At 43.9% G+C, this 27,781-nt stretch overlaps 2 protein-coding genes across 2 annotated transcripts in view; one reads left to right on the top strand and one right to left on the bottom strand.

The window, feature by feature from the left end:
- enox1 (ecto-NOX disulfide-thiol exchanger 1) overlaps positions 1-27,781 on the bottom strand; it is a 129,347-nt gene that overhangs the window by 3,980 nt on the left and 97,586 nt on the right. The window contains exons 8-13 of the mRNA XM_039818866.1: positions 24,762-24,868; positions 21,316-21,433; positions 20,108-20,307; positions 16,483-16,590; positions 8,303-8,359; positions 1,416-1,518 (exon numbers count right to left, since the gene is read on the bottom strand). Coding sequence (XP_039674800.1) covers positions 1,416-1,518; positions 8,303-8,359; positions 16,483-16,590; positions 20,108-20,307; positions 21,316-21,433; positions 24,762-24,868 — 693 coding nt within the window. The remainder of the gene's footprint in view (positions 1-1,415; positions 1,519-8,302; positions 8,360-16,482; positions 16,591-20,107; positions 20,308-21,315; positions 21,434-24,761; positions 24,869-27,781) is intronic.
- LOC120570486 (E3 ubiquitin-protein ligase TRIM39-like) lies at positions 3,065-5,513 on the top strand. The gene is made up of 2 exons (XM_039818868.1): positions 3,065-3,100; positions 3,487-5,513. The coding sequence occupies exon 2, from the start codon at positions 3,504-3,506 to the stop codon at positions 4,884-4,886; it is 1,383 nt and encodes a 460-aa protein (XP_039674802.1). The 5' UTR covers positions 3,065-3,100; positions 3,487-3,503; the 3' UTR covers positions 4,887-5,513.

Below are 27,781 nucleotides of genomic sequence, written 5' to 3'. Positions count from 1 at the left end.
GGCAGATTTGCATTTCGGTCTGCCGCGACGCCACACGGCGTGTTTGTGCCAACATGTTCTCGCTCCCAACTTGTCAAATACCGACGCTTGGTCCGCGGCTCTCAGAGTCACATACAGCCGCAAAAATCCCCCAGTAGCATATGTACTTTTTTGGAAAACACTGTTTTATTTTCAAAGGATTTAGAATGTAAAGGCTGGCAGTGAGTGAACGTAGCCTTGAGTGTCCGATTTTCAGGGAAGGACAGTCTCCGTTTGTAACTTCCCTTCGAAAGGACACATACAAGTGTTTCCTGGTCCGACACGTCTACCAACGAGAAGTTTAAGGGCCCTATCGTGCACCCGGCGCAGCACAGCGCAATCCAGACGCAAGAGTCTTTGTTAGTTTAAGACCGAGGCAGTTGTCCATTTCCCGTCCAGCGCCCACGTCATTTAAATAGCAAATGCACCTGCACCCATCTGTGCACCCATGGGCGTGCTGGTCTTACAGGGAGGTGTGTTCAGGTGCATTCTGGGCGTGCTGCTCTTACAGGGAGGTGTGTTCAGGTGCATTCTGGGCGTGCTGGTCTTACAGGGAGGTGTGTTCAGGTGCATTCTGGGCGTGCTGCTCTTACAGGGAGGTGTGTTCAGGTGCATTCTGGGAGTATTGCTATCTTGAGGCAGTGGGAAGTGATGGCTCCATTGACCAACAAAAACCTGGTCTAAAGTCAATAACGCAGCATTTCATTGTTATTTTAACAGAGCATTAGTAAAATGCTCCTAGGCTCGTGCACAGCGCGCGCACACTATGCTTGTTACACACACAGGGGCGCACGCGCGCACACACACACACAGGGACACACACACACACAGGGACACACACACACACACACACACACACACACACACAGGGAAGCACAGCAGCACACACACATGCAGAAGATATAAATATTAGGGTGTAAATCCTCCATCATAACAGCAATGCTCCAAGGTCCAAACGCGCCTGGCTTTAAAGGGAATGGGAGATGATCTCTGATTGGTTGATGAATGGGAGCTGATCTCTGATTGGTTGACTGCATGTTACGCCCAAAACACACCTCTGATTAATGAAGACACTAAGGACAACCCTTTAGGACCAGGCGCCCGGCACACGGAGCCTTTTTACTGCCGTCAGACTAGTAAAAGTGGATTTGGACCGGCCCTAAACACACCTGCGCCAGGCGCTCCACACCGTGACCTCAGATGGTTAAAATAGGGCCCTCAGTGTTTCTCTAAAAACAACGTTATTGTCTGTATGGAACGCACCGGGCGGAGCAGCAGCTCGACCACGCGCTGTAAGATGAGGTAGTATTTAGAGAGACAACTCTCTACAGCGTAAGGAGGTTGTTTGGGGGGGTTGAAGGGTCAAACAACACGGGAAGGTAGGAGTTGATATTTACCCAGCAGCAGCGCCTCCTTCTCGGACGCCACCCCTCCTCTCATGATGACCTCGCTCCTCCTCTCTCTGCCGAGGAACAGGGAGGGGACACACCCGTTCACCGCCTGGGAGACAAACACACACACGTTACCGGCCAAAAACACAGGGACATACACTGAGAAACACACACGTTACCGGCCAAAAACACAGGGACATACACTGAGAAACACACATGTGCATTCAGGGCATTCACCAAAGACGCACAATTACACAGACTACCTGATGGAGGCAGCGGTGGAGTTCAGGAGAACACAACACAGAACATCGTGTACACACAAGAATACCGCGGCGGAAAAAACAAGCACTCAAATAAATATAGTGTACAAAGAAAACATCATATTTAATAGAAAGCATCTCAGCACTCAGAGTGAGACATGTTTTATGTATCTGTGTCCTTCTGACTTTAATCAGCTTCCAGTTCAGCAGGTCTGGAGTTAAAAGTGCAAGTGTGTCTGTCTGTGTGTGTGTGTGTGTGTGTGTGTGTGTGTGTGTATTTTGGCACTCTGACCTCTCTGTCAGCCTTTTATGTCTGCACACACACAAAGCTCTGTGGTCTACTAGAAATTACTTTTATATTCTGCAAACATGCAACAAATTAAATTTAAAAAAGTGTTTTTATTGTTTTAGAGAAGATATAATGCACAAAATTCAATGCAATAATACAGTGTCGATTATAACAAGACATCTCTCTGTTAACCCCATCCCACCCACAACAAAACCCTTATGCCGAGGAGAAGAGGATAAGGAAAAACAAATAAAAACAAGAGAAGGAAAATAGAAACATGAAAATGAAAATAATAACAACAACAACAACAATAAGTAAATATATTAAAAAAAAAAACACTATCACTCATGGTAACAAATAGTGTGATCATTATGCTTTACAATTCTTAGCCGTTACTAAGAGGGAAGTGCAGTAAGTCCTTCAAAGTAAGCCAGTAAAGGGCCCCAATTCTTGTAAAAAATGTTGGTTGATCCTTTAAGAAAGTACTTGATTTTTTCTATTTTTAAAAACACAAATTACATTTCTTACCAACATACAGTGACGGACTGGACATGTGGAATTTGGGCAAATGCCAGAAGGGCCACTACTGATAATTAGGTTTTGGTTATTTTGATAAGTTATTTTATGCATGCAGCCACAAATATTCAAGACTGTACTGCGGCGAGGTGCGTGGAAAGATTCAATCGGAAGGCAGAGTTACTAATTTCCAAGCTGGGTTATTGACAACAATAGTGCCGTTGTGTTGCAAATGCCAGGGCCGTTTTTTTGATCCCAGTCCGTCACTGCTTTGAAGAGAGCAGAGATAACAGCTTCAGTTCCCTGTCGTAAAGGGCTGTCTGACAGCAAGGTAAAGCACAGAAAATATTGTAAATATAGCGTCCAATTAAACAGATACATATGTTTTTAGGAGCCTAAAATGTGCAGCTGCCCCCGTATGCAGCAGGATATCGCTTAGCTTCCGACTTTGGAGAAGTAGCTCATAAAACCACACTTCATAACATGTGAACTGTCCCTTTAAGATGAAACTTATCAGCTGCCTGAGAAAGCTCCACACCTTACATTATATCATCTGAGCCAGACCAGGTAAACCAGTCAGTTCCTGTTGAGTTGTCAGTGAGAGGAGACGCACCGACACACAGACAGTAAGATTTACCTTTTATTACAAAGCTGTGACTTTAACTGAGGGAGGATAGTTACAGAAAGGAGCTCTAAAGTACTGAAGAAGTGAAATACTTTAACTGTAATCTGCTGCAGACTGAAAAACACTGTGAGACTCAAAGTGAAAGCAACTGAGGTAACTTTCTGCAGCAGGGAGGGGAACACGGGAGACGTTTAACTTCTGGGCTTTCTGCCAGAAATCTCTTAGATTTAGACAACAACACTACTTAGTTAAGTTTAGGAAAAGATAGTTTGGTTTCAAATAAATCTCTCTTGGCAGACTGCCCTGAAGGCCAACTTGTCCTGTGTGCGTGGGAGAGAAACACAACTGACTTCCTGTTTTAACGTCTACTGTTTCTGCTGTTTTCAGCCGCTCTCAGAGACAAAATGGCTTCCATGTCAGAGGAGGATTTCTGCTGTTCGGTCTGTCATGAAGTCTTTAGAGATCCTGTTGTTCTGTCATGTAGCCACAGCTTCTGTAAAGACTGTCTGAAGAGCTGGTGGACAGAGAAACAGACACAGGAGTGTCCCGTTTGTAAGAGAAGATCTTCAAGGCCAGAACCACCTCGTAACCTGGAGTTAAAGAAGCTGTGTGAGAGTTTCTTACAGCAGAGAGATCAGAGAGCTTCAGAGGCTCTCTGCAGTCTGCACTCGGAGAAACTCAAACTCTTCTGTCTGGACCATCAGCAGCCAGTGTGTCTCGTCTGTCTACATTCAGAAAAACACACCAACCACAGAATCAGACCCATCGATGAAGCTGCACGACAACACAAGAAGGAACTACAGGAGACTCTGGAGACCTTAAAGGAGAAGTTAGAGGTTTTTGAACAAGTTAAAGAGGAGTGTGATCAAACAGCAAAACACCTGAAGGTCCAGGCCCGACGCATAGAGACGCAGATTAAGTATCAGTTTAAGAAGCTTCACCGGTTTCTAGAAGATGAAGAGGAGGCCAGGATGGCTGCCCTGAGGGAGGAAGAGGAGCAGAAGAGTCAGAGGATGAAGGAGAAGATGGAGGCTCTGAGCAGAGAGATAGCAGCTCTTTCAGACACAGTCAGAGCCACAGAGGAGCAGCTGAGAGCTGAAGACGTCTCATTCCTGATCAACTACAAGGCTGCAGTGGAAAGAGTCCAGCAGTTCCCCCTGCTGGATGATCCACAGCTGCTCTCAGGAGCTCTGATAGACGAGGCCAAACACCTGGGCAACCTGAGCTTCAACATCTGGAACAAAATGAAGGACATGGTCTCCTACTATCCTCTGATTCTGGACCCAAACACTGCTTATCCAAACCTCATTCTGTCTGAAGATCTGACCAGTATGAGATGGGGAGAGAAACAGCAGCTTCCTGATAATCCAGAGAGGTTTGCTTATTGGTACTCTGTCCTGGGCTCTGAGGGCTTTAACTCAGGGACTCACAGCTGGGATGTCGAGGTTGGAGACAGTGAAGTCTGGTTTCTGGGTGTGTTAGCAGAGTCTGTCCAGAGGAAGGGAGACATAGACTCTGGATTTTGGAAAATATATTTCTCTAGAGGTAAATACTCAGCGTGGTCACCACCAGCTATCACTGTTCTCCCGTTTGAGAAGCAGCTCCGGAGGATCAGAGTGACTCTGGACTGGAACAGAGGAAAGCTGTCGTTCTCTGATCCTGATACTAACACACACATACACACCTTCACACACACTTTCACTGAGAAGATGTTTCCATTCATTAGGCCTGGGGATAATCTGAAGATATCACCACTGAAGGTCTGTGTAACAAAACAACAGGTCTGATGGAGTCTGTAGTTTTAGGGTGGTGATAATAATAGTAAACAACTATTCACTTCCTAAACGTTAATGTGGTCCATCTATTATATATAGAATGAATATAAATGGAATAATGGTTGTTAATATAAAGGGTAGTAAACTGATTGTAGCGGTACAGGAGATGGCTGAATCAAACACAACAACATGTTTTAAAAAGCTAAAAGATATATGTGTAACCGGACACGTGGAGGGGTGTCGGCTAAATTGTATGACAGGTAAAAACGTCGACAATGCCACCTTGGGACTTTCACCCAAAGACTATCCAAAGCTTGGGATTCAAACCCACAAACAGAATATACAAATGGAGGAGATACTAAAAAGTGACAGGAGTTACAGCCACACTCAACAGGAGGGGCAACTAGAGAGAAGTGGTCTAAAACTTCAATAAACAAACAGCAAACAAAATCAAATAAATCAATAACTAAAACAAGTAAAAACAAAAGGCACACGTTAAAACATGGACATAAGAGAAGAATTGGCCACTTATTTCACTATCAACTACTCGTGTAACTCTCTTATAAGAATGTTTACTTGCTTCCGTATTTTCAAGTTAACCTACCGGTCACATACGAATGTTTATATATGTAAATATGGATGTTTAGATGAAACATTATTGTTGTTCTGTTCTGTCAATCCATTTAAATTGTTGTGATTGTTTTAGTGTTTAATGTCTGTGTGTAGATTTGATGTAAGTCAATATTTTGAGATTATAAGTGATTATTTTGAGATACTGAGCAGTGTTCGACATAAGCAATGGTTCGATGGCCCGATGGCTCGATCGGCAAACCAGCAAACATTTACAGTAATGCTCATGTATGAATGTGATTGAACAATTACAACATTTGGGATGTTTACAGTGAGAGTGTAGCTCACACTTGCTAAAAGTCTCTACACAGCCTAATTTAAATGTGCAACACTATCTAACGATAGCTTAGAAACATAGTCCATTAACGTCAACAAACGAGGTTCTGATATATGATAAATAAAACGTAGGTTAAAGCGTAACTCTCGCCAAAATGCAACCTAGGGTCTTTTTGTGAATGTACCCGAGTCAAACTTGCGTTTAAATGCATATTTAGGATGGAAATGCCACTTTTAAGATTCACCGTATTCTCATTTTTCGGTCAAATGCCCTTTTGAATGGAAGAGCTAGGGGAACTACTATGATAGCATCAAAATCACTAAAACACTAAGAAGGCTCGACACAACATGAGACTTTGCTCCAAGTATCACCAGGGGCTCTACACATGAACTCAGCATTGAGAACATTGTTTGTGTACACAGTTTACTAAAAAGAAAGGTTTTGAACAACTCACGTTAGCAGTTGTTGTTTACGCTATCCGCCATTTTCCCAGTCAAAAATAGTCGATCTCCGAATGCGAATGAACGGACTCCATAGCAGGAAATGTCATTCTTATATGAGGCTCCTTTTTCAACTACAAGGTCAATGTTGTTTTTCACTAACGACAAAACAACGAATTTTCCGTGCATTTATATGGAACTAAGCTTTGGAGCTTTCCATCTTTACTCTCCTCCCTTGACTATTTTTGACTGGCTCGATTGAACATTCACAAAAAGACCCATGGTTGCATTTTGGTGAGAGTTACGCTGAAAGAGTATTTTAGTGTTTATTGTTCTATGTGTGTCGTTAGTCTTTTGTAGATCAAAGAGCTAGAGAACTCCTTCAGTAACCGGGGGATTCCTGCACATTGTTGGAGCCATTATGCAACTTTGTTTCTGTTTTGTTTATACAGTATATCACTTGGTGCCAGTAATGCATGCAGTTTTATGTTTGAGCACTGGGTGGAGCATTGCCTCTGGAAAAGCATATAGGTGATGAACAGCCAGAGATAAAGAGAGGTGTGTGGCTAAAGGGAAAGCATACAACTTTTCACTGTATCAACTTGGCGTGTCGATATGTTGTTGAATTTGTGTTTAAAAGGAGATGAATGAAAGATGAAATGGATGTATTCCCTGTGCTACGGTGAGCAGGCTGTCTAAGTTGCAATAAATGGGTCACACCACTGTAAGATATTCAATGTATGGATATTAATTTATTGGCTGCCAAGAACACACGTCAGAGTAAGTTCTTCCTTCGTCCCACCTCACTGGCCTAATGTAGGAGTTGTTAAAAGACTCTACATACACCTTAACTGGGGTAAGATCAGGTTAAGCATCTGCACATGCTCTGTTGTGCCCCTCCCCACTCCTACCTGGAGTGGATTTGACTTGGAAATGAGCCGTCAGCGCAACCCGTTGCTAGCCTAGAAATCTAGACGCACCCTAGTGACAGCAAATTTATTTTGCAGCCAGGGTCAGTCCAGGCACTCTCCGTTGGCTTGCGAGCTGGAAAAAACAAACTCTGGTCAGGCCAATCACATCGTGTCTAGAATTGGTGGGCGGGGCTTATGGCTGCTGCTGCTGCTGCTGCTGGTGAACAGAGGTCTTCTGGAAGACTTGGAGTTCAGCTTTTCTTTGAGAAAAGAACAAAGAACGGCACTGAAGTCATTCTTAAAAAAGGAAGATGTGTTCGGAGTTCGGAGTTAAAAAAAACCCGAAATTAAAAAAAAAAAAAAATTCAAAAAAAAACACCATTTCACCAAAAAAAATAACCCCCCGAAGGCAAGAGACGGCTCAACAGATTGTCCATCTCGGGACTGCTGACGGCGCTGTGTCTCTGCAAAACGGTGGGGGACCGAGCCGCCCGATGCGACCGGCGGCTTACTTTAACGTTAATTAGCTACAGAGGTGTTGTTAGGGTCTTGAAACATTGGCGGGCTTAGCCCAGGCCAGAAATGTCATCTAGGTCCTGGGGTAAGCTCCCCACCCCCCCTGGGAGAAAAATGTGTATTTCTGGTAAATGAATCAATATGGTGCAGAGCAATAGTTATATCAGCATTTCAGTCAAAATGCCTGCTGATTGGATGCAGACTCTTGTTTTAAAACCAGTTCTGGGAACAGTTAAAGGTCTTGGCTTGAAGACCTCAGAGAGTGTGTGCCTGTGCCTTGTGTGTGTGTGTGTGTGTGTCTGTGTGTGTGTGTGTGTGTGTGTGTGTGTGTGTGTGTGTATGTGTATGTGTCTGTGTGTGTGTGTGTTTGTGCGAGTGCGTGTGTCTGTGTTTGTGCAAGTGTGGGAATGTATCTTTGTGTGTGTGAATGTGTGTCTGTGTGTGTGGTTTAGGTTTAGGCTACAGGTTTAGGTACCAAAACTACTGAGTTAAGTTTAGAAAAACATAGAGGGGGCGCCGCCACTATAAACGTAAATATATATATAAATAAGTCATGATTGCTGTTTGAACAAATGACCTATTGGAGCGTTTTTTCGGGGGAGACAAGAGAGAGATAAACTGTAGTCAAACACTGGTGTGTGTGTTAGTTTTTACCTTTTCATGCAGCTCTCCGTTGGTTCCTTCCACAGCTTCCCCGTTACCGTTGAGCAGCTGAAGACACAGAAAGAGAGAGAGACAACAGTGAGAACAGAGAGTCATCTGCAGCAGAGGAGCGTTTGTTTTCTCTGCTGCTGGTTTATAGATGGCTCAGTTAGAGGAGGGAACAGAGGAGTCAGTAGCACTGCAGAGAGAGTTTTTGACATCTGGAGGAAACACGGAGCTGATGAATGATTAAAGAAGACATCAAAAATCATGCTCCATGCATGGAAATGACAAACCTTTTAGATTGTGTGGAGACACACACAACCCTGGTGTCATGCTGCGTTCCAGGCAACCCCTAACTCGTGTTTTTACAACCTGCAAAGCCGTGAAAGTGCCCTGGAACGGCAGTCAAACCAGTAACTTACTCCCCGTGAACTGGTACCTGATCGTTGTACTACCAGTTACAGTTTTTGACGTCACACACACACATAAACAACAATGGCGACCCCTGTTGATGCTGTAGACACCGGTGATTAACGGTGAGAAATAGAAATAAATTTAGACCTAATCAAACTAATTGAAGTCACACGGTGGGTCAGCTGATTGTAAGGTCTACATACAGTATATGCCTTTGTCAAATATGTCCACCATTTGCCTGGAGAAGACCCAGCAGGGTTGAAACGTTGCCTTTGCATTAAATATGGGAGCTTAAAGCAGTGTTGCGGACATTCAATTTTTTCACTTTAGTATTTCTCATTTGTCCTGCACCTGCCAGAAGGTGGGATGTTCACACAATTACTTTCATAAAAAGAAATAAATAGACATAAATATGCAACGTAAAGTAATTCCGCACATTGTAATCAAAACAATACATTTACGATTGTGTACTACTACAGGTTGTGTTTATTAAATGAAGCCCAAAAAATGTCGCCGACTAGAAATCACTAGTATCAGCTAGCACTAGCTAACGTCAACGTTAGGTAGCCGCTAGCTAACGTTAACTTTAGCTTGTCATGACTTTGCATGGAACGCTACCAAGTCGTGAGTCGTGACTTGAAGTCGTAACTTACGGGCTAAAAATTGTGTCTGGAATGCAGTATAATTTCCTAACGTCTCAAATGTTTGTCCCTAACTGTATGTTGCATTGCATTGAAGGTACATTATGTAATATTTCTGCATCTAAATGTCTAAAAACGACTATACCTGTGTTATATATTTTGTTGAGTTGTCTACTTACATTAGCCAAAATGTTTCCAACAATGTTCAAGCCCAGAGAAATCTGTCATTTTATTTTAATGACACGGCACACTTTTAGCTGTGTTTAGCTGTACTACACATTCAAACGAGGCCACGCCCATATAAGAGACAGTAAGTGTATATCGTCTCACACCATTGGCGCCACTTGTAAGCCGTTCTCTTTAGTTAAGGAGACTCTTTGAAAGAGACCACAATGACGAGATTTGCATCACGTGGACTCCAGCTGACCCACAGCACTCACAGACACGGACAGTTACATTTTCAGCTCGCATGGGAAAAAAAACATTCCCCGCTACTTAAAGGCCTTTAGGGCTTCTATCTTGCACCCGGCGCGGTGCAGCGCAGCGCAAAGCCCAACCCAAGTGTCTTTGCTAGTTTAAGAACGACCCAGTTGTCAGTTTCCCGTCCAGCGCCCATGTCGTTTAAATAACAAATGCACCTGCACCCATCTGTGGCCCATGGGTGTGCTGGTCTTACAGGGAGGTGTGTTCAGGTGCATTCTGGGAGTATTGCTATCTTGAGGCAGCGGGAAGTGATGGCGCCATTGACCCACAAAACCTGGTCTAAAGTCAGTAACGCAGCATTTCATTGTTATTTTAACAGAGCATTAGTAAAATGCTCCTAGGCTGCGCACGCGGCACGACACTATGCTTGTTACACAACAGGGGACACACACACACACACACACACACACACACACACACACACAGCAGAAGATTACAAATAAAATATTAGGGTGCAAATCCTCCATCATAACAGCAATGCTCAGGTCCAAACGCCGGCTTTTAAAGGAATGGGAGATGATCTCTGATTGGTTGATGAATGGGAGAGATCTCTGTTGTGATTGCATGTACACCCCAAAACACACTCTGATTAATGAAGACACTAAGGACAACCCTTAGGACCAGCCGCACACGGACACTTTTTCCACTGTCAAACTAGTAAACGTGATTTGACACCCTAAACACACCTGCACCAGGCTCCACACCGCGTTAGATCGTAAAATAGGGCCCTGTGTTTAGGTAAGGTATTAAGGGTTTCTGGGAGTTATCGATGTAAATTCATGTCAGTAAAAAATTATTCTAAAGACACACACAAGTTTAGAGTCCAACACTGATATTCTGCCAAAAGTTGTCTAAAATCTTCCTCTCTGCCGTCTCCAGCCTGAAGCCATCAATCTGTCAGTTATCCATCACTAAACGCTCATCATCGAGCTGCACAGCTGTCTTATTAAAGCAACAGAACTCACACAGCAACCGGGGGAAATCCCTCATCCTACACCGGCCGATTTAGGTCCGACACTCGTAATGTATGACCAGCTGACAACATTTAAAACTCAAACAGCTGCAAAATACGGACCCTTGGTCAGGTGTCTTTGGGGTTGTTGTTGTTGACGCTAAGGGCGTTTTCACACCTAAAAGTCCCGACCAAGGTGATGGCTGCATTCCACTTAGGAGAGGCCCTGGTATTAAACCATTACTGATGGCTGCATTCCACTTAGGAGAGGTCCTGGTATTGTGCATGCTGACTCACTGAAATATCTTACTGGGACACTTGATGGAACTGATCCATCTTTAAGGTTATCAATTTCAGCTGTGCTTTTCCTACTATGACAAGTCAACATGTCTGCTGTGAGAAAGGTCTATTTGGTCCGAAAGTCCGAACCATCCGAAAAGTGTTTTCATACTGCAAACGAAGCGAACCATGGTTCAGTTTGGTCCGGACCGAGATCACCTCTTTCGATCGGACCAAAATTTGGTCTTTTGATCGGACCGTGGTCCAAGTCACCTTTCTCACCTGCAATCTTGGTTCGGACCAAACTGAAAAGTAAGAAAGTCAGGACCAAATGAGGTAGGTGTGAAAACGCCCTAAAGGTCTCCTTTAGCTTCCTTTGCTCCTGTCAGAACTACTACGACCACTAGAGGGCCACTAGAAACCTAAACATAGGTCAGAATGATGCTGGAACAAACCACTTATGGGGGAGTTTTTCAGGGGGGAGGACAGTCTCTAAATGAGACTGCACCGGTGTCTGATTAAAACAAATCAAAATGTTATAAAAGGTGCCCTGCCACACAAATCCTTGAATTTTTTTAAATCTGTCATGTCCATGTGTGTTTGTGTTATGTGGTGAATGTGAAAATGAACTGCTACCTCTTTTGTCAGCTCTAATCACTGAAAAGAAATCATCAGAGAAATCAGACCAATCACAACAGCTGGTCAGTCTGACATCATACTGCCTGAGCTCATTACTATTCATGAGCTCGTCCAGTTGGGCTGGGTAAAGGATTCTGACAGCCAGGCTCTCATTGGCTAGCTGTTAGCCAATCAGATTCAAACAGCATAGCTCATTGAATATTAATGAGAACTGGCACAAATCGAGCTGAGTCTTCCTGCAGGCTTTCTATACCACGCTAGAATGGCTTGAAACAAGGTAACCAAGGCATTTTTTCCAAAACAAATATGTTACAGAGTCCATGGTAGACCTTCAGACAGCACCACAAAGTCATGAAATATGTGTGGCAGGGCACCTTTAAACTTTTTGGTTTGTTTCTTTGCTGATGAAGTCGCTCTGAACTGTGTAATGGAAGGCTTTTTCCTTCCACCTACAACCGGATTCATCTTCCTGTTCAACCTTTAAATCAGATCTTTTACGCCCTGTCCTTCATTGATGGATGCATTATCTCAAACCACAGTAACGATCCTGGCGTAACATGACATTCAGCCCCCAGTGAGCGCCGCAGTGCAGAGGATCAATAGACAGAATTGGCATCAATTTCCATAAATAGCAGATATGAAAAACAGCTGGATTTACCCCGGAGATGAGTGACCATTTGCGCAACTTATGATTGAATCAGAAAACACTATGCTCAGGTTTTTTAACAGCGATCATTTCTCTGTTTGAACACTGTTGGGAACAGTTGGAATAATGGAAGAACCCAACTCAACGTATAGAAGATACAGCAGGTCAAGTCTATTTTAGACATTAACGCAGAAATGTTGCATATTATATCTTCAGAAGGTGCACAGACTTTCTGCTTGTTAAACCACAACGTCTCGTTTTCTGTTTCTACATTGTGTTGAATACGTGTGGAGACATTTTTCAGTGAGGAAATGATTACAGTGTTTTTAAGAAACCTGCCCAACACACTGGCTCTTATCCACTGACCCTGGTCCACACAGGTATTTATAAACTGCACACACACACACACACACACACACACACACACACACACACACACACACACACACACACACACACACACACACACACACACACACACACACACAAACACACAGATACAGAGACTCTCTCTCACACACACACACAGATACAGAGACTCTCTCACACACACACACAGACACACACACACACACACACACACACACACACACACACACACACACACACGCAGGTCAAACCACTCACTCTCAGCAGGAGAAAACGGAAAAACATCCCAGCAGAGCTGTTGCCATAGCAGCCCTCCTGTCCTTCCAACCCCCTTCATCCCTACATCATTTTTAACCTCTGTGTGTGTGTGCCTGTGTGTGTGCGTGCGTGTGTGCGCCTGTGTGTGTGTGCCTGTGTGTGTGTTTTAGCAACAGAAAAGAGGTTGGAAAACACACTCTAAACCAAAGTGAGGCTTCAGGATTCAAACTGCGGCAGCGTCCCGTTCTTCTTCAGCGCACGGTGAGTTAGGCCAGCCTCACGCTGCCTGCCTGGCGTGTCCGTTTTTATTTTGGCTCCCATGGTAACAGGTTAGAGCTTAAGGCCGTTATACAGTACAGGCCAAAAGTTTGGACACGCCTTCTCATTCAATGTGCTTTTTATTTTCATGACTATTTCCATTGTAGATTCTCACTGAAGGCATCAAAACTATGAATGAACACATATGGAATTATGTAATTAACAAAAAAGTGTGAAATAACTGAAAACATGTCTTATATTTTAGATTCTTCAAAGTAGCCACCCTTTTTTTTCACACGGTGCACTCCGCCTCCCACTAGTCCGGTCCCGACCGGGACGGTATGTGGGACATTTTTTTTGCAGTTCAACTGTGAAGCTGCACTAGTCTTGTTTTATGGTTGTAAGTGGACTGATGTTTATACTTGTGCGCTAGTGTTTGCGTCGAGACGGTGTGTGTGTGTGTGTGTGTGGGATTGAGGGTGGGGTGATATAGGCGCGGGGGAAGTAAGAGTGACAGCGAGCGAGTCCTACCGACTCTAGAGTCATAGTGAGAGAAACAAAGTGTCTCCCCTGCGTTTTCTGACCACGGTGGGAAATCTTTAGCAGGAAACGCTTCGGCATTTTGTGTGTAATGCTGCTCCGCTGTCTGCCCTGGTCCCTGTCTGTCTGCCCTGGTCCCTGTCTGTCTGCCCTGGTCCCTGTCTGTCTGCCCTGGTCCCTGTCTGTCTGTCCTGGTCCCTGTATGTGCGCGTCGCAGAGCCGCTCACAAGGCAGCCTCTCGGGAATTACGTCACACAACAAAGTAGCCTACCGTAGTATTGTGTTGAGCAAAGCGCCACTCAATTTAAGTACACGCTTAATGGTCCCATGAAAAACAGTGAAAACCGGACATTTTAATGAATTTATAAAACCCCCCCGGACGCGATATTACGAATCCCACTATGGCCACGCCAAGACCCGCCCTTCAATAGCATTCACACACTACAATTGGCCAGGCGTCCATGCTTACACGTACAGGTCCTATCCCCTGACCAATCCCCTAACCCTAACCTTAACCACTCAAGGTGAAATGCCTAACCCCAACCAATCAAGCTGCTTCGTAGGGCGGGTCTTGGCGTGGCCATAGTGGGATTCGTAATTTTGCCCCCCGGACGCCCCGGACAGTAGGTAAAAAGTGGACATGTCCGGGCAAAAGAGGACGTTTGGTCACCCTACTGTAGGCTACATATTAATAAATCACATGTTGATGTTTGAAAGTCTCGAGGTTTTGATATAAATGCAGATATATATGTCATTTAAAAAAATAATAATAATAATTATCGGTTTTCTAACCCTATTCTGCCTTCAATACTGCCGACGTTGTCTTTGCTGTAATCAGATCAGAATATATTTATGTTTATGGGAAACATCCATGTGTCCAGACAAGGCCAGCAGCAGCAGCGCCACGTCAGACACCTTTCTGGTGTGTAAAGACGTAGAAAACGCAACGCAGCCGCCACGCAACAGAAACGACACGCTCACGCCACGCTCACGCCACGCTCACACCACGCTCACGCCACGCTCATGCCATGCAGCCAGTGTGCAGGAGGCCTTACACTAGGCTCGTTCGAGATGAGCCAGATCTGCGCAGAATCGATCACCGGCGATCGGCCCCAATGCATGCCGGTTAGATTTGTCTCCGACTTGATCCCGACATGTCTGACGTCATGCACACGTGGGCAACGATAATCTCACGAGACCAAGGCGGCGCAGTTCTGAGGACAGGTAAGCGCAGTTGCTTTTCACCAACTGCAAGAGCCAGGCGGACGCAAGCGGACCCAGGGCATGCTGGGAAACGCCGGCCTCTCAGCTGATCAAACAGCTGATTGGTTCAGAATCGACTCAACATGATGACGTTTTATATAAACTTTTTATTGATTTTCAATCGGAGGGATTTTAACTGTGATTTGTCTGATTTAAAAGCTTATTCTGTACAGAACACATGTTGTGAGGCTGATAGTTGTGTTTAAAAGTCAGAGAGACTAAATCTGTTCAGATTACGGATCATCTACAGTCTGTTGTTTATTAAAATCAGCAACAGATCGCATGTAGAGAAATTTTGACAGCTACTTTGTCATAATAAAACCAACTGGGAACTGTGTAGGAGCAGATATATGGGTCTGATAACATTTTATTAAATCGGAATCGGACCACCGGTGTTTCTGTCACTTCCTGTTGAGCCTGAAGGCTGCTGGAATCAGCTGGAAAACTGTCCGACTTGAGAGCGGACTTTTGTCACCGCCCCCTGCTGCTGCCGCCTGCTCTCGTCTACTTTACCGGCGAGGCGCACTTCATCTTGAACGAGCCTATTATTAGGCTCGTTCAAGATGAGCCAGATCTGCGCAGATCTGCGCAGAATCGATCACCGGCGATCGCCGCCCGTTGCATGCCGGTTAGATTTGTGTCCGACTTGATCCCGACTTCTGACGTCATGCATACGTGGGCAACGATAATCTCACCGAGACCAAAGGCGGCGCCGCAGTTCTGAGACGCAGTAGCGCACGTTGCTTTTCACCAACTGCAAGAGCCAGGCGCGGACGGATGCGGACCCAGGGCATGCTGGGAAACGCCGGCCTCTCAGCTGATCGAACAGCTGATTGGTTCAGAATCGACTCAACATGACGACGTTTTATATAAACTTTTCATTGATTTTGAATCGGAGGGATTTTAACTGCAATTTGTCTGATTTAAAGGCTTATTCTGTACAGAACACCTGTTGTGTGGCTGATAGTTACGTTTAGAAGTCAGAAAATCTGATCAGGTTACGGATCATCTACAGTCTGTTGTTTATTAAAATCAGCAACAGATCGCATGTAGAGCATTCTGACAGCTACTCTGTCATAATAAAACCAACTGGAGACTGTGTAGGAGCTGATATAGGGGTCTGATAACATTTTATTAAATCGGAATTCGGACCACAATGTTTGTGTCACTTCCTGTTGAGCCTGAAGGCTGCTGTCAGCTGCTGGAATCAGCTGGAAAACTGTCCGACTTGAGAGCGGACTTTTGTCCCCGGCCCCTGCTGCTGCCGCCTGCTCTCGTCTACTTTACCGGCGAGGCGCACTTCATCTCGAACGAGCCTATTCAGAGATGCACGACCACGCCCTGCGACAGCTCGCGGAGACTTCGCGCTGGAAACGACGCGCGCGGCGACGTCATTTTACGGCTCACGCACCTCGTGCCGGGAACACCGCTGCAACCATAAACCTACCGTGTCCCGCAGGGCGAGCACCTGGCCCTCCAGGTAGCGGTGCTCCTCTCTCGCCTTCTCCAGCTCCGCCTCTTTACTCGCCAGCTTCTCCTGCAGGCTCGCCAGTTGCTGCGAGACAAAACACAGAAAAACTGAGTTAGTAAAATAAATGAATATGCTTTTATTTCCCCACCTGTTTCCACAGATGTCAACAAATGTCCTGCACGTACACTTATTCTTACTATTTACTACTCTTATAATGTTACTGTTTCTGCACTACAATGGTACTGTTACACACTGTACATATCTGTCTGTATGCCTCATACACAATATCCATAATTGTTCTGTTTCTTATAATATATTCTGTTAATACACTGCATATATCTACATTATTCTTACTGCATTGCACTAATTATTACTCTAAACCACCTTCTGTAAACTAACAGTACACTATTGTCTACACTGCACTATTTTTCTTGTCCTGACTATACTTGAATATCAAATTGCACTTTTCTGCTTTTTTTTGCATTTCTGGTTGGACGCAAACTGCATTTTGTTGTCTTTGAACTCTGCACAATGACAATAAAGTTGAATCTAAATCTAAATCATGGCAATACCTTTTTTTCCCACTGATTCTCAAGTCATAAACACAGGAGAGAAAGCAATGTATATCAGGTTTAGAAAATGGGTCACTAGCCTCTTAGGGCTTCTGTTTGTTTCCCATAAATTGTCATAAAAATTATCACATAAATTACACTTTCCGCCTTGAATATTCCCAGTAATCTGCAGGGATCAGACCTGTACTCCTCAGAAACCATCTGACTCTGCAGCTGTCAGATGATTATTATTTCACGTACATTCACTGTGTATGTACAGTGCACATACCCTTCACCATACCCCCCACATCATCACATACCCTTCACCATACCCCCCCACATCATCACATACCCTTCACCATACCTAGAGATTGGCATGGTTTTATTTCAGTTAGCCTAATAGCTGGTTTGATTTGCATTGAGAGATGATTTTATGGAATATACCCCATGCCAATTTCTAGGTATGGTGAAGGGTATGTGATGATGTGGGGGGTATGGTGAAGGGTATGTGATGATGTGGGGGTATGGTGAAGGGTATGTGATGATGTGGGGGTATGGTGAAGGGTATGTGATGATGGGGGGTATGGTGAAGGGTATGTGATGATGTGGGGGTATGGTGAAGGGTATGTGATGATGTGGGGGTATGGTGAAGGGTATGTGATGATGTGGGGGTATGGGGTGAAGGGTATGTGATGATGTGGGGTATGGTGAAGGGTATGTGATGATGTGGGGGTATGGTGAAGGGTATGTGATGATGTGGGGGTATGGTGAAGGGTATGTGATGATGGGGGTATGGTGAAGGGTATGTGATGATGGGGGTATGGTGAAGGTATGTGATGATGTGGGGGTATGGTGAAGGGATGTGATGATGTGGGGGATGGGAAGGGTATGTGATGATGTGGGGGTATGAAGGGTATGTGATGATGTGGGGTATGGTGAAGGGTATGTGATGATGTGGGGTATGGTGAAGGGTATGTGATGATGTGGGGGTATGGTGAAGGGTATGTGATGATGTGGGGTTGTGAAGGTATGTGATGATGTGGGGGGGGAAGGGAGTGATGTGTGGGGGTATGGTGAGGGTATGTGATGATGTGGGGTATGGTGAAGGGTATGTGATGATGTGGGGGCCAAGGGAACTTTATCAGGATGCATAGTATCCTGGATCCATGAAATAACTGGCCTTTCAAAATAAAAGTCTGCCTGCCTCTATGGGAATTTAACATAGGGGTGGACATTTATGTATTTGCGATACATTATTCATTCACAAAGAAAATTGGTGTCCTTAAAGGTTGGATTTTTCCAAATTCTTTAATTAAGGCATTAAGATCAGTTTCCAAAAGATGATTTTTTTATTCCTCTTTTTTATCAACTTTAGCATGGGGTCATAAACTTATGCCGAGCACTGTATTTACATTTGGTCGCACAATATAATTTCATCATAGAACTGTAATAAAGTGCGTTGAGGAGATATTCTTTTCATGTAAAGCTCTCGTCTTGTTTGTCTCGTCTGCACCGGGGGAACAGAAACGGCAGCCGGCGACAAACGAGAAGCGACAGCGGTGCTGCGTTCGCTCACACTCTCAGAAGTCAAGTAAGCAACACATTTACAGTCAGCCAGTGTGTGTCTGTGTGTGTGTGTGTGTGTGTGTGTGTGTGTGTGTGTGTGATGTGCCTCGTTCTATCAGTGCTGTCACTTTAGATAGAGAACGACAGGAAGTCGAGTCGCATCAGGCTAACTCCGTGCTGGAACAAAGGTCCCCGCACTGCTTCATGAAGTCAGCGGAGTGAAGGATTCTGGGAGAGCTCTGAGTCAGCCGGGGAAAACACTGGGTTTTTGTGTTTTGTTTATTTGCTCGGGAAAGGAAAGTAAACTGAGATCACACACACACACAGACACACACACACACACAGACACACACACACACACTCAGACACAAACAGACACACCAGAGACAGAGACACACAAAGACACACAAAGACACACACAGACAAACACACACACACACACACACACAGACACACACAGAGACACACACAGACATAGACACACAGACGCACGCATGCACACACACATACACACACACACAAACACATACACACACACAGACGCACACAGATACAGATACACACACACACACACATGCACACACGCATGCATGCAAATGTTCCAACCAAAACATGTTCCTTCCAGACTATTTTGCTATTTTTTTACTATTTTCCTGCTGTATGTGCATGTTAAAGCAGTGTGTAGAAGAACATACCTGCTGTATGTGTGTGTTAAAGCAGTGTGTAGAAGAACATACCTGCTGTATGTGCGTGTTAAAGCAGTGTGTAGAAGAACATACCTGCTGTATGTGTGTTAAAGCAGTGTGTAGAAGAACATACCTGCTGTATGTGCGTGTTAAAGCAGTGTGTAGAAGAACATACCTGCTGTATGTGCGTGTTAAAGCAGTGTGTAGAAGAACATACCTGCTGTATGTGCATGTTAAAGCAGTGTGTAGAAGAACATACCTGCTGTATGTGCGTGTTAAAGCAGTGTGTAGAAGAACATACCTGCTGTATGGCGTGTTAAAGCAGTGTGTAGAAGAACATACCTGCTGTATGTGCGTGTTAAAGCAGTGTGTAGAAGAACATACCTGCTGTATGTGCGTGTTAAAGCAGTGTGTAGAAGAACATACTTGCTGTATGTGCATGTTAAAGCAGTGTGTAGAAGAACCTACCTGCTGTATGTGCGTGTTAAAGTAGTGTGTAAAGGAACCTATCTGCCGTATGTGTGTGTGTGTGCTGTATGTAGCAGTGTGTAGAGGAACCTACCTGCTGTATGTTGGTGTTAAAGCAGTGTGTAGAAGAACATACCTGCTGTATGTTGGTGTTAAAGCAGTGTGTAGAAGAACATACCTGCTGTATGTGTGTGTGTGCTGTATGTAGCAGTATGTAGACGAACATACCTGCTGTATGTGTGTGTGTGCTGTATGTAGCAGTGTGTAGAAGAACCTATCTGTTGTATGTGTGTGTGTGTGCTGTATGTAGCAGTGTGTAGAGGAACCTACCTGCTGCATGTTGTGCATGTTCTGCTGCAGCAGCTGGATCTGAGCCTCGGCGCCGTGCGCGTACGTGAGCGTGTGATCGTCATCCTGTCGGCAGCTCCGGCTCTGCTCCTGCCTCAGCAGCTCCACCTCGTTCCTGTAGGCGTCCAGCTGCCATCGCAGCGAGTCGTTCTCCTCCCTCAGAGATGCCGGATCGCACACCCCTGCACACGGGAAGCACAGCAGCTCCACATGTTAAAGGGACAGTTCAAGTGTTTTTTTTCGCATTTGTCTTCATTTTATTCATCGGGTAGTTTGTGTGTTAGTTCTGTTAGTTGCTATCGCCAAAGGGGGCTTTCACACCTGCCTCATTTTGTTCAGTTGAATCGCCCTAAAAGTGGTGCAGAATATTAGCTGTGTGCAGTCATTGGTTCAAGGAAATGTCTCTGACGCATAGAAGGTTAAGCCTTTGAATATAGTTTATAGGGGTGTGCAAAAAAATCTTTCACATTCAAATCGCGATTCAAGCTCTACTGATTCAAAAATCGTTTTTTTTATTTTTATTTATTTTTAATATTTTATTTTTCTTTTTTAATATTTTCTTTTTTCTTTTTTTTTTTTTCTTTTTTTCTTTATGTTGTTTTCATTTTTTCTTTTTTCTTTTTATTAAAAAAAATACATTATTATTTTTAAATTGTGTGTACATGTGTACTGCAATCAGATGGGAAAAGTAACTACATTTACATACTGTGAATTGTATTGTGAATCGAGAATCGTTTTTCCATCGAAAATCGCTTTTGAGTCAAATCTTGAGCCTGAAAGTCGATTTCCAATCAAATCGTGACATTTTCTGAATCGTGCACCCATAATAGTTTAAGCCTTTGATGGCGTAAGAGTGCATTGTGTACCAGACAATTAAGCAGAAGAACAGGAAAGACAGTTAAAGTGAAGAGAACAGATGAGGAAGTTGAACCGGACAGAGGCCCCGACCCTGGCGTGTGTGTTTGTGAAACAGTTTCTGCCTAGAAACAAGGAGACACCTAGCCTGTGAATTAAGACACAGGGAAAGCTCAGATTGGGGCTCACTTTGGAGGAGATCTTGGTGGACTGAGCTCTGACTTTATGTCTGTCGCTAGGAAAACTTAGACTCTGTTTGTTGATGAGTTCCCCATAAGGGAGGATGTTTAACCGTGTGATTTGTTACCGTGATAGATATACACTCGGTATCGTACCATTTTCCTCAGTTCGGATCCTCTTGGAAGGATTTTCATCCGAGTCGTCATCCGACATCTCCATCTCCTCCTCGCGTCTGATGCCCATGATCTCTTCGCTGTGGGCGTTCCTCAGCTCCTACAACATACACACACACACACACACACACACACACACACATACATAGACACACACAGACACACACACACACACAGATACACACAGACAGACACACACAGACACACATGCACACACACAAAAAACACATACACAGACACGCAGACACATACATACACACACAAACACACACATACACGTACACACACACACACACAGACACACAAACACACAGACACGCAGACACACATACACACACAAACACACACACATACACGTACACACAAACAGACAGACACACACACATACACAGACAGACAGACAAACACACACACAGACACACACACACAACACACACACATATACACACACATACACACACATACAGACACACACATGTACACGCACACACACACATATACACACACACAGACACACACATATACAGACAGACACACACACGCACACACACATACACACACACACACACACACACCAAGCACCAGGATGTGTCTTTATCTGGACTACATGTCTCTTATGTAAAGCACTTTTTATAGACTTGCTTTTCAAAAGTGCAAAACATGAAACAAACTCCCAGAAAACTGCAGGTCTGCTGCAACTCTCACTTCTTTAAAATCAAGACTCCTCAAGACACGGCCTTTCTTAAATAACTGTTCATTTCTTACACTGCACTGTAACTTATATTCCTTTATTTCATACCTGTCTTATTAATTTCATGTACTTTGAAATTCCTTGTTGCTGAAATGTGCTGTACAAATAAAGCTGCCTTGCCTTGAAATAATCACATCATCTTATTCAGTATCTCTTCATTTATCGGCTCACATCCACAGAGTTAGCAACACCCGTGCTGTTGCTATAGTGATACTGGTACATGTCGACTTACCACAGATACTAGCCGTGAAAGGGAGGGGCTGTAGGATGCTAGAGAAGGCTGTCTCATCACTCACTCTTACCTCTTTTTGGACCAAATGTTTAAATGTGGTCTGAGCAGGCTCTGATGAAGCTTCAGTAATAATAATTCATCAGACTTAACTGGATGGATGTAGTCTACGGAAGATTTAAAATGCAGAATTAAAAACAAATACCCACTAGTTGTGTTTCCATTCAGTTGTCAAGCCAATTTTTAAGCAAACTTTTAAAAATCTAACAAAAGAAATGTGTCCATTAATGGTTGCGGAGTGAATAAACTGGGCTAAAGACATAGGCGCCGATACCGTGGGTGCTCCGGAGCTCGAGCACCCACGGAAAATACTGAGCACCCACGTGTGCCAGACTACCAGTAGGCTACATTCATTTAACCCAACTGTTTGTTTTTCTGGGTCAAAATTTTTGATTAAAACTTTTTAGTCAACATTTTGGTCGTCTTTTTCGACACTTTTGTCGCTTTTCACCCAATGTTTTTGGCACTTTTTTCAGCATTTTTTTATCATTTCATTTCAAATGCCATGAAATTGAATACAACACCCAAATTCAAAGTAAGTAGTGAACTGATGATTTACTTTACTAGTTGTATGGAACCATCCACATAGTTTTTTTTTATTTTTAACAATTTGATTGAAAGAAACTCACATTTGTGATATAGAAACTTTTTGAAAATGGGTCAAATTTGACCCGAGGACAACAGGAGGGTTAAAATTAAACATTGCAGTTGGTGCTAAGTGGAGCGTCTGTCATAGTGTGATTGGTCAGTTTCCTTGCTCCATGTCCTATCCACCAATCACAGCGTCTCTCAGATGAAACCGCCTCAACATTTGGTAGCTTTGTGGTCCTAGGTGGTCGTGTGGACTTGTGTGCTATCTTCACGTAACATCGATAGCCAGGTCTACTAATTCATGTTTAGGATCAGGCTACTAGGCAGGGTGGCATTGATTCTTAATTTCCCACGAAGCTGATCGTGGTTACGTGTCAGTTAAACTTCTCATCTCCAATCCTATCTGTATCTGTGAGAAGTGGGGCTGCCCTGAGTTGAAAGCCTACTTTACGGATTTATTATCGCATTAGTAGGCGTGTGTGTTCGTGTCAGCCGCTGTCCATTTCCTAAGATTCTGAAATGCAAATAATTTTTGACTACTTTTTCGGTGCGCCCGTGAGCACCCACGGAAGAAAAACATAAATCGGCGCCTATGGCTAGAGCGTAACTTTGGTCAGAAGTTGTCACTTCTTTGCGTTTTCGGGGAACATGGTGGCCAAAATGGTTAGCACTGTGGCCTCACAGCAAGAAGGTTCTGGGTTTGAATCCAGGGCGTTCCGGGGCCTTTCTGTGTGGAGTTTGCATGTTCTCCACCATGTTTGCGTGGGTTTCCTCTGGGTGCTCCGGATTCCCCCACCATCGAAAACATGTACTAGGGTTCTCCAGTCAGTGCCCTTGAGCAAGGCACTGGCTCAGATCTGGAGGTGGTCCCTGGGCTGCCCACTGCTCCCTTGAGGGATGGGTTGAATGCAGAGAATGAATTTTGCTACATGTATGTGTATGTGACAATAAAGTACCTTTACCTTAAGCCCCAAAAATGCCGTCTGATAAAATATTTTGTCGTTTTCACCCGCGAGCGTGTTCGTGTGAATTTACTTTGTTTTCTGTCTAATAAAGACCACGTTATTTCTAACAAAGTGCAGCTTTTTATGGCTTATTAATGTACCGTAAAAAAAGAGAGTTCGATCTCACTTTTATGTGTTTTATTTCTGCATTTTAACGTTCCACAAACACTATTATTAGATTGACAACACAGAACTCCCTGCAGAGCAACAAGCTGCTGCTGCTGCAGGCTGGAAACACAACATCCTCATGTTCATATTTGTGTTATCTCGATTTGACTCGGAATGATCAGAAACTTAACCACAGGATAATCCTGTACTGTCGCTGAAACCTCTCACACTTCGGGAGGGCCGGGCGGTGTCTTTTGATCTGGCGCTGCGGCGAGGAGGAGATGATCAGAGTGTCTGTCTGTCTGTCTGTCTGTCTGATTGTCTTTCTGTCTTTCTGTCTGTCTGTCAGTCTGTCAGTCTCTCTGTCTGATTGTCTGTCTGTCTGTCTATCTGTCTGTCTGTCTGTCTGTCTGTCTGTCTGTCTGTCTCTCTGTCTGTTAGTCTTTCTGTCTTTCTGTCTTTCTCCCTGTCTGTATGCTGTCTGTCTTTCTGTCTGTCTGTCTCTCTGTCTGTATTTATATCTGTCTGTCTGTCTGTCTGTCTCTCTGAACACGTCCAGTGACACACCAACAGGACAGCGCTGTCTGTCTGTCTGTCAGCTCGCTCCTGTGGGACTCAGAAATGTCAGCAGAGAAGAAAGCAGTGGGCGTGGGAGGGAGGAGACGACACAAAAAGCTATACCAACCTCACACTGCTTGCGCCAAATGTCTATGTTCTTGCGCTGTGCTTTTGAGAAATGGTCCCATGCCTTTTGCCTGGTGGCGGCGGTGAAAACGGCGGTGATCTGCTCGACTTTGGGGGTGAACAGGGAGGAGGGAGGAGGGAAGAGGAGGGGGAGCAAGACAAAACAAGCCATTTATCTAGCGTTGCAGCACTGACTGAGGCTCATACAGCAGGCAGAGGAGAGACCGTAGACACACACTGACCACACTGGACCTTTCTGTTATTTTAAAGGGTAATTTTGTTGTCTTTTTTCAACACTCTATTTTCCAATGCATTTGTGTCTAAGTGACTGACAACAGAAATCTTTGAAATTGGTCCAGTATTGAGCTGGAACGCTGTAACCAACAGCTGTGAACCGGGCTGTACTGTAACCCTACAGGACAGATCAGTTAGCGTCCACTAAAAGTTGTGTTGTTGCTGCTGACAGACTCAGATTATTATCATATATAACATTATGGAAAGGATCCCTACAGAGATAGACCTTTTAGTTAAAGAGTAAGATCCTTTTAGTTTAACATGAAACAGCCCCGAAATCACCATCACCAAACTCCACCAGACTCCATGTAAATAATCAGGACTTTTAGCGTGTATAGAACCAGCATATTTCCACCAGACTCCATGTAAATAATCAGGACTTTTAGCGTGTATAGAGCCAGCATATCTCCACCAGACTCCATGTAAATAATCAGGACTTTTAGCGTGCATAGAACCAGCATATTTCCACCAGACTCCATGTAAATAATCAGGACTTTTAGCGTGTATAGAGCCAGCATATCTCCACCAGACTCCATGTAAATAATCAGGACTTTTAGCGTGTATAGAGCCAGCATATCTCCACCAGACTCCATGTAAATAATCAGGACTTTTAGCGTGTATAGAGCCAGCATATCTCCACCAGACTCCATGTAAATAATCAGGACTTTTAGCGTGCATAGAACCAGCATATTTCCACCAGACTCCATGTAAATAATCAGGACTTTTAGCGTGTATAGAGCCAGCATATCTCCACATGTAAATGGGTGAATTAAGGGTTTATTTCAACCAAACCAGAGTGGTGATTGTTGGAACAGTGGAAAGATGAACCAAGATGGCTTTTGGTAGTTTTATTTTGTTTCTGTCCTTTTTGAATGAAGTGTGTTTTACAATGATAAAAGTCCTGATTATTTACATGGAGTCTGGTAGGATGTCTATGTTAAAAAAAGCATTAACAAAAAGGTCTATCTCTGTAGGGATCCTTTCCATAATTTCAGACACTTAGAATAATAATCTGGATGAAAATTAAATGTGTGCATTTGTCCATTAACATTACATTGCAGCTCGTTTCTTCTTTCTTAATACTGGACCAATTTTTTTTTTTTGACACAGAAACATGGGAAAATAGGGTCCAGGTTTAAAAAAAAAAACTGTTACCCTTTAAGGAGGAAAATGGATTAAAACCAACAGAATATTAGTCATTATTTCAGAAGATAAGCACTGTAAATAACAAACAGCATTCGTCCTCACTTATAAAACAGAAATGAACAGATGAGTTGTATTGATCGCACATTAAAACAACAGCTGTGATCACATGATGAGCAAGTCTCTCTCCTGGCGCTGCTCTGTACTTACATCACCTGCAGCGTCACTTCCTTCACGACTTACAAAGGCAACATTTATCCTGAATGGACGCCCATCTTTAGACTCAACACAGTACGAGTGTTGCCATGGTTGTATTACAGCCCAGTCTCACGGCAGTTCGTGAAATGTTCACGTAATTCAATCTATTAATTTGTGTACACAGACATGTTTATCTTGTTTTTTTTCGTGATGGTCAGCACGATTCTTTCTGCCAGTTGGGCTGCAGCAGAGAAGCTGTATACAGCTTTGCTATTATTGGTATGTTTAGCCCTATAACCGCTGTTTTAGCTTACGTTTCCATGACACGCGGGACAACAACAGGACGGTTGGGTTTCGGAAAAGAAGAACGGGACAGTTGGGTTTATGAAATGTGACACGTGGGACACGAATCCTGTGTTGTTTGACCTATCCACCCCCAACCACTACACTTGCTACCATAGTCGCTCTTAACACTACTTCATCTTCTCATTGACTTTACATTGGCATTGTTTTCCAAAGAATTGTGCTGTGATCATGAAAGATGCTTCCATTTGAAATACATTAGTTTAAAAAACGACATAAACGTGACATCATTTCAACTTCCCAAAACCTCTGTCTGCTGATTAAACGCTGGACTTTCTCTGATCAACACATGGAAAGAAATGACCAACACTTGCAATACATTCTCACCCCCAACTCGTCATATACCAACTAGCTTTTTGATGCTTTTGAAGCTCTTGGTCAGATCCCTTGGAGTCATTTTTTGATGGGCTGTGTTAGGACCATTGGACTTTTTGATGCTTTTAAATCCTGGGTCGGGACCATTGGAGTCACTTTTTGATGCTCTGGGTCAGGACCATTGTACTTTTTGATGCTTTTAAATCCTAGGTTGGGACCATTGTACTTTTTGACGCTTTTAAATCCTGGGTCAGGACCATTGGAGTCACTTTTTGATGCTCTGGGTCAGGACCATTGTACTTTTTGACGCTTTTAAATCCTGGGTCAGGACCATTGGAGTCACTTTTTGATACTCTGGGTCAGGACCATTGTACTTTTTGACGCTTTTAAATCCTGGGTTGGGACCATTGGACTTTTTGACGCTTTTAAATCCTGGGTCAGGACCATTGGAGTCACTTTTTGATGCTCTGTGTCAGGACCATTGAACTTTTTGACGCTTTTAAATCCTGGGTCGGGACCATTGGACTTTTTGATGCTTTTAAATCCTGGGTCATGACCATTGGAATGAGTTTTTGTGATGCTCTGGGTCGGGACCATTGGAGTCATTTTTTGACGCTTTTAAATCCTGGGTCGGGACCCTTGGAATCAGTTTTTGTGATGCTCTGGGTCAGGACCATTGGTGTCAATGTTTGACGCTTTTAAATCCTG

This window comes from Perca fluviatilis, chromosome 12 (genome assembly GCF_010015445.1).
Source record: "Perca fluviatilis chromosome 12, GENO_Pfluv_1.0, whole genome shotgun sequence".
Classification (NCBI taxonomy): domain Eukaryota; kingdom Metazoa; phylum Chordata; class Actinopteri; order Perciformes; family Percidae; genus Perca; species Perca fluviatilis.
This window is presented reverse-complemented; position numbering and strand designations above follow the sequence as displayed.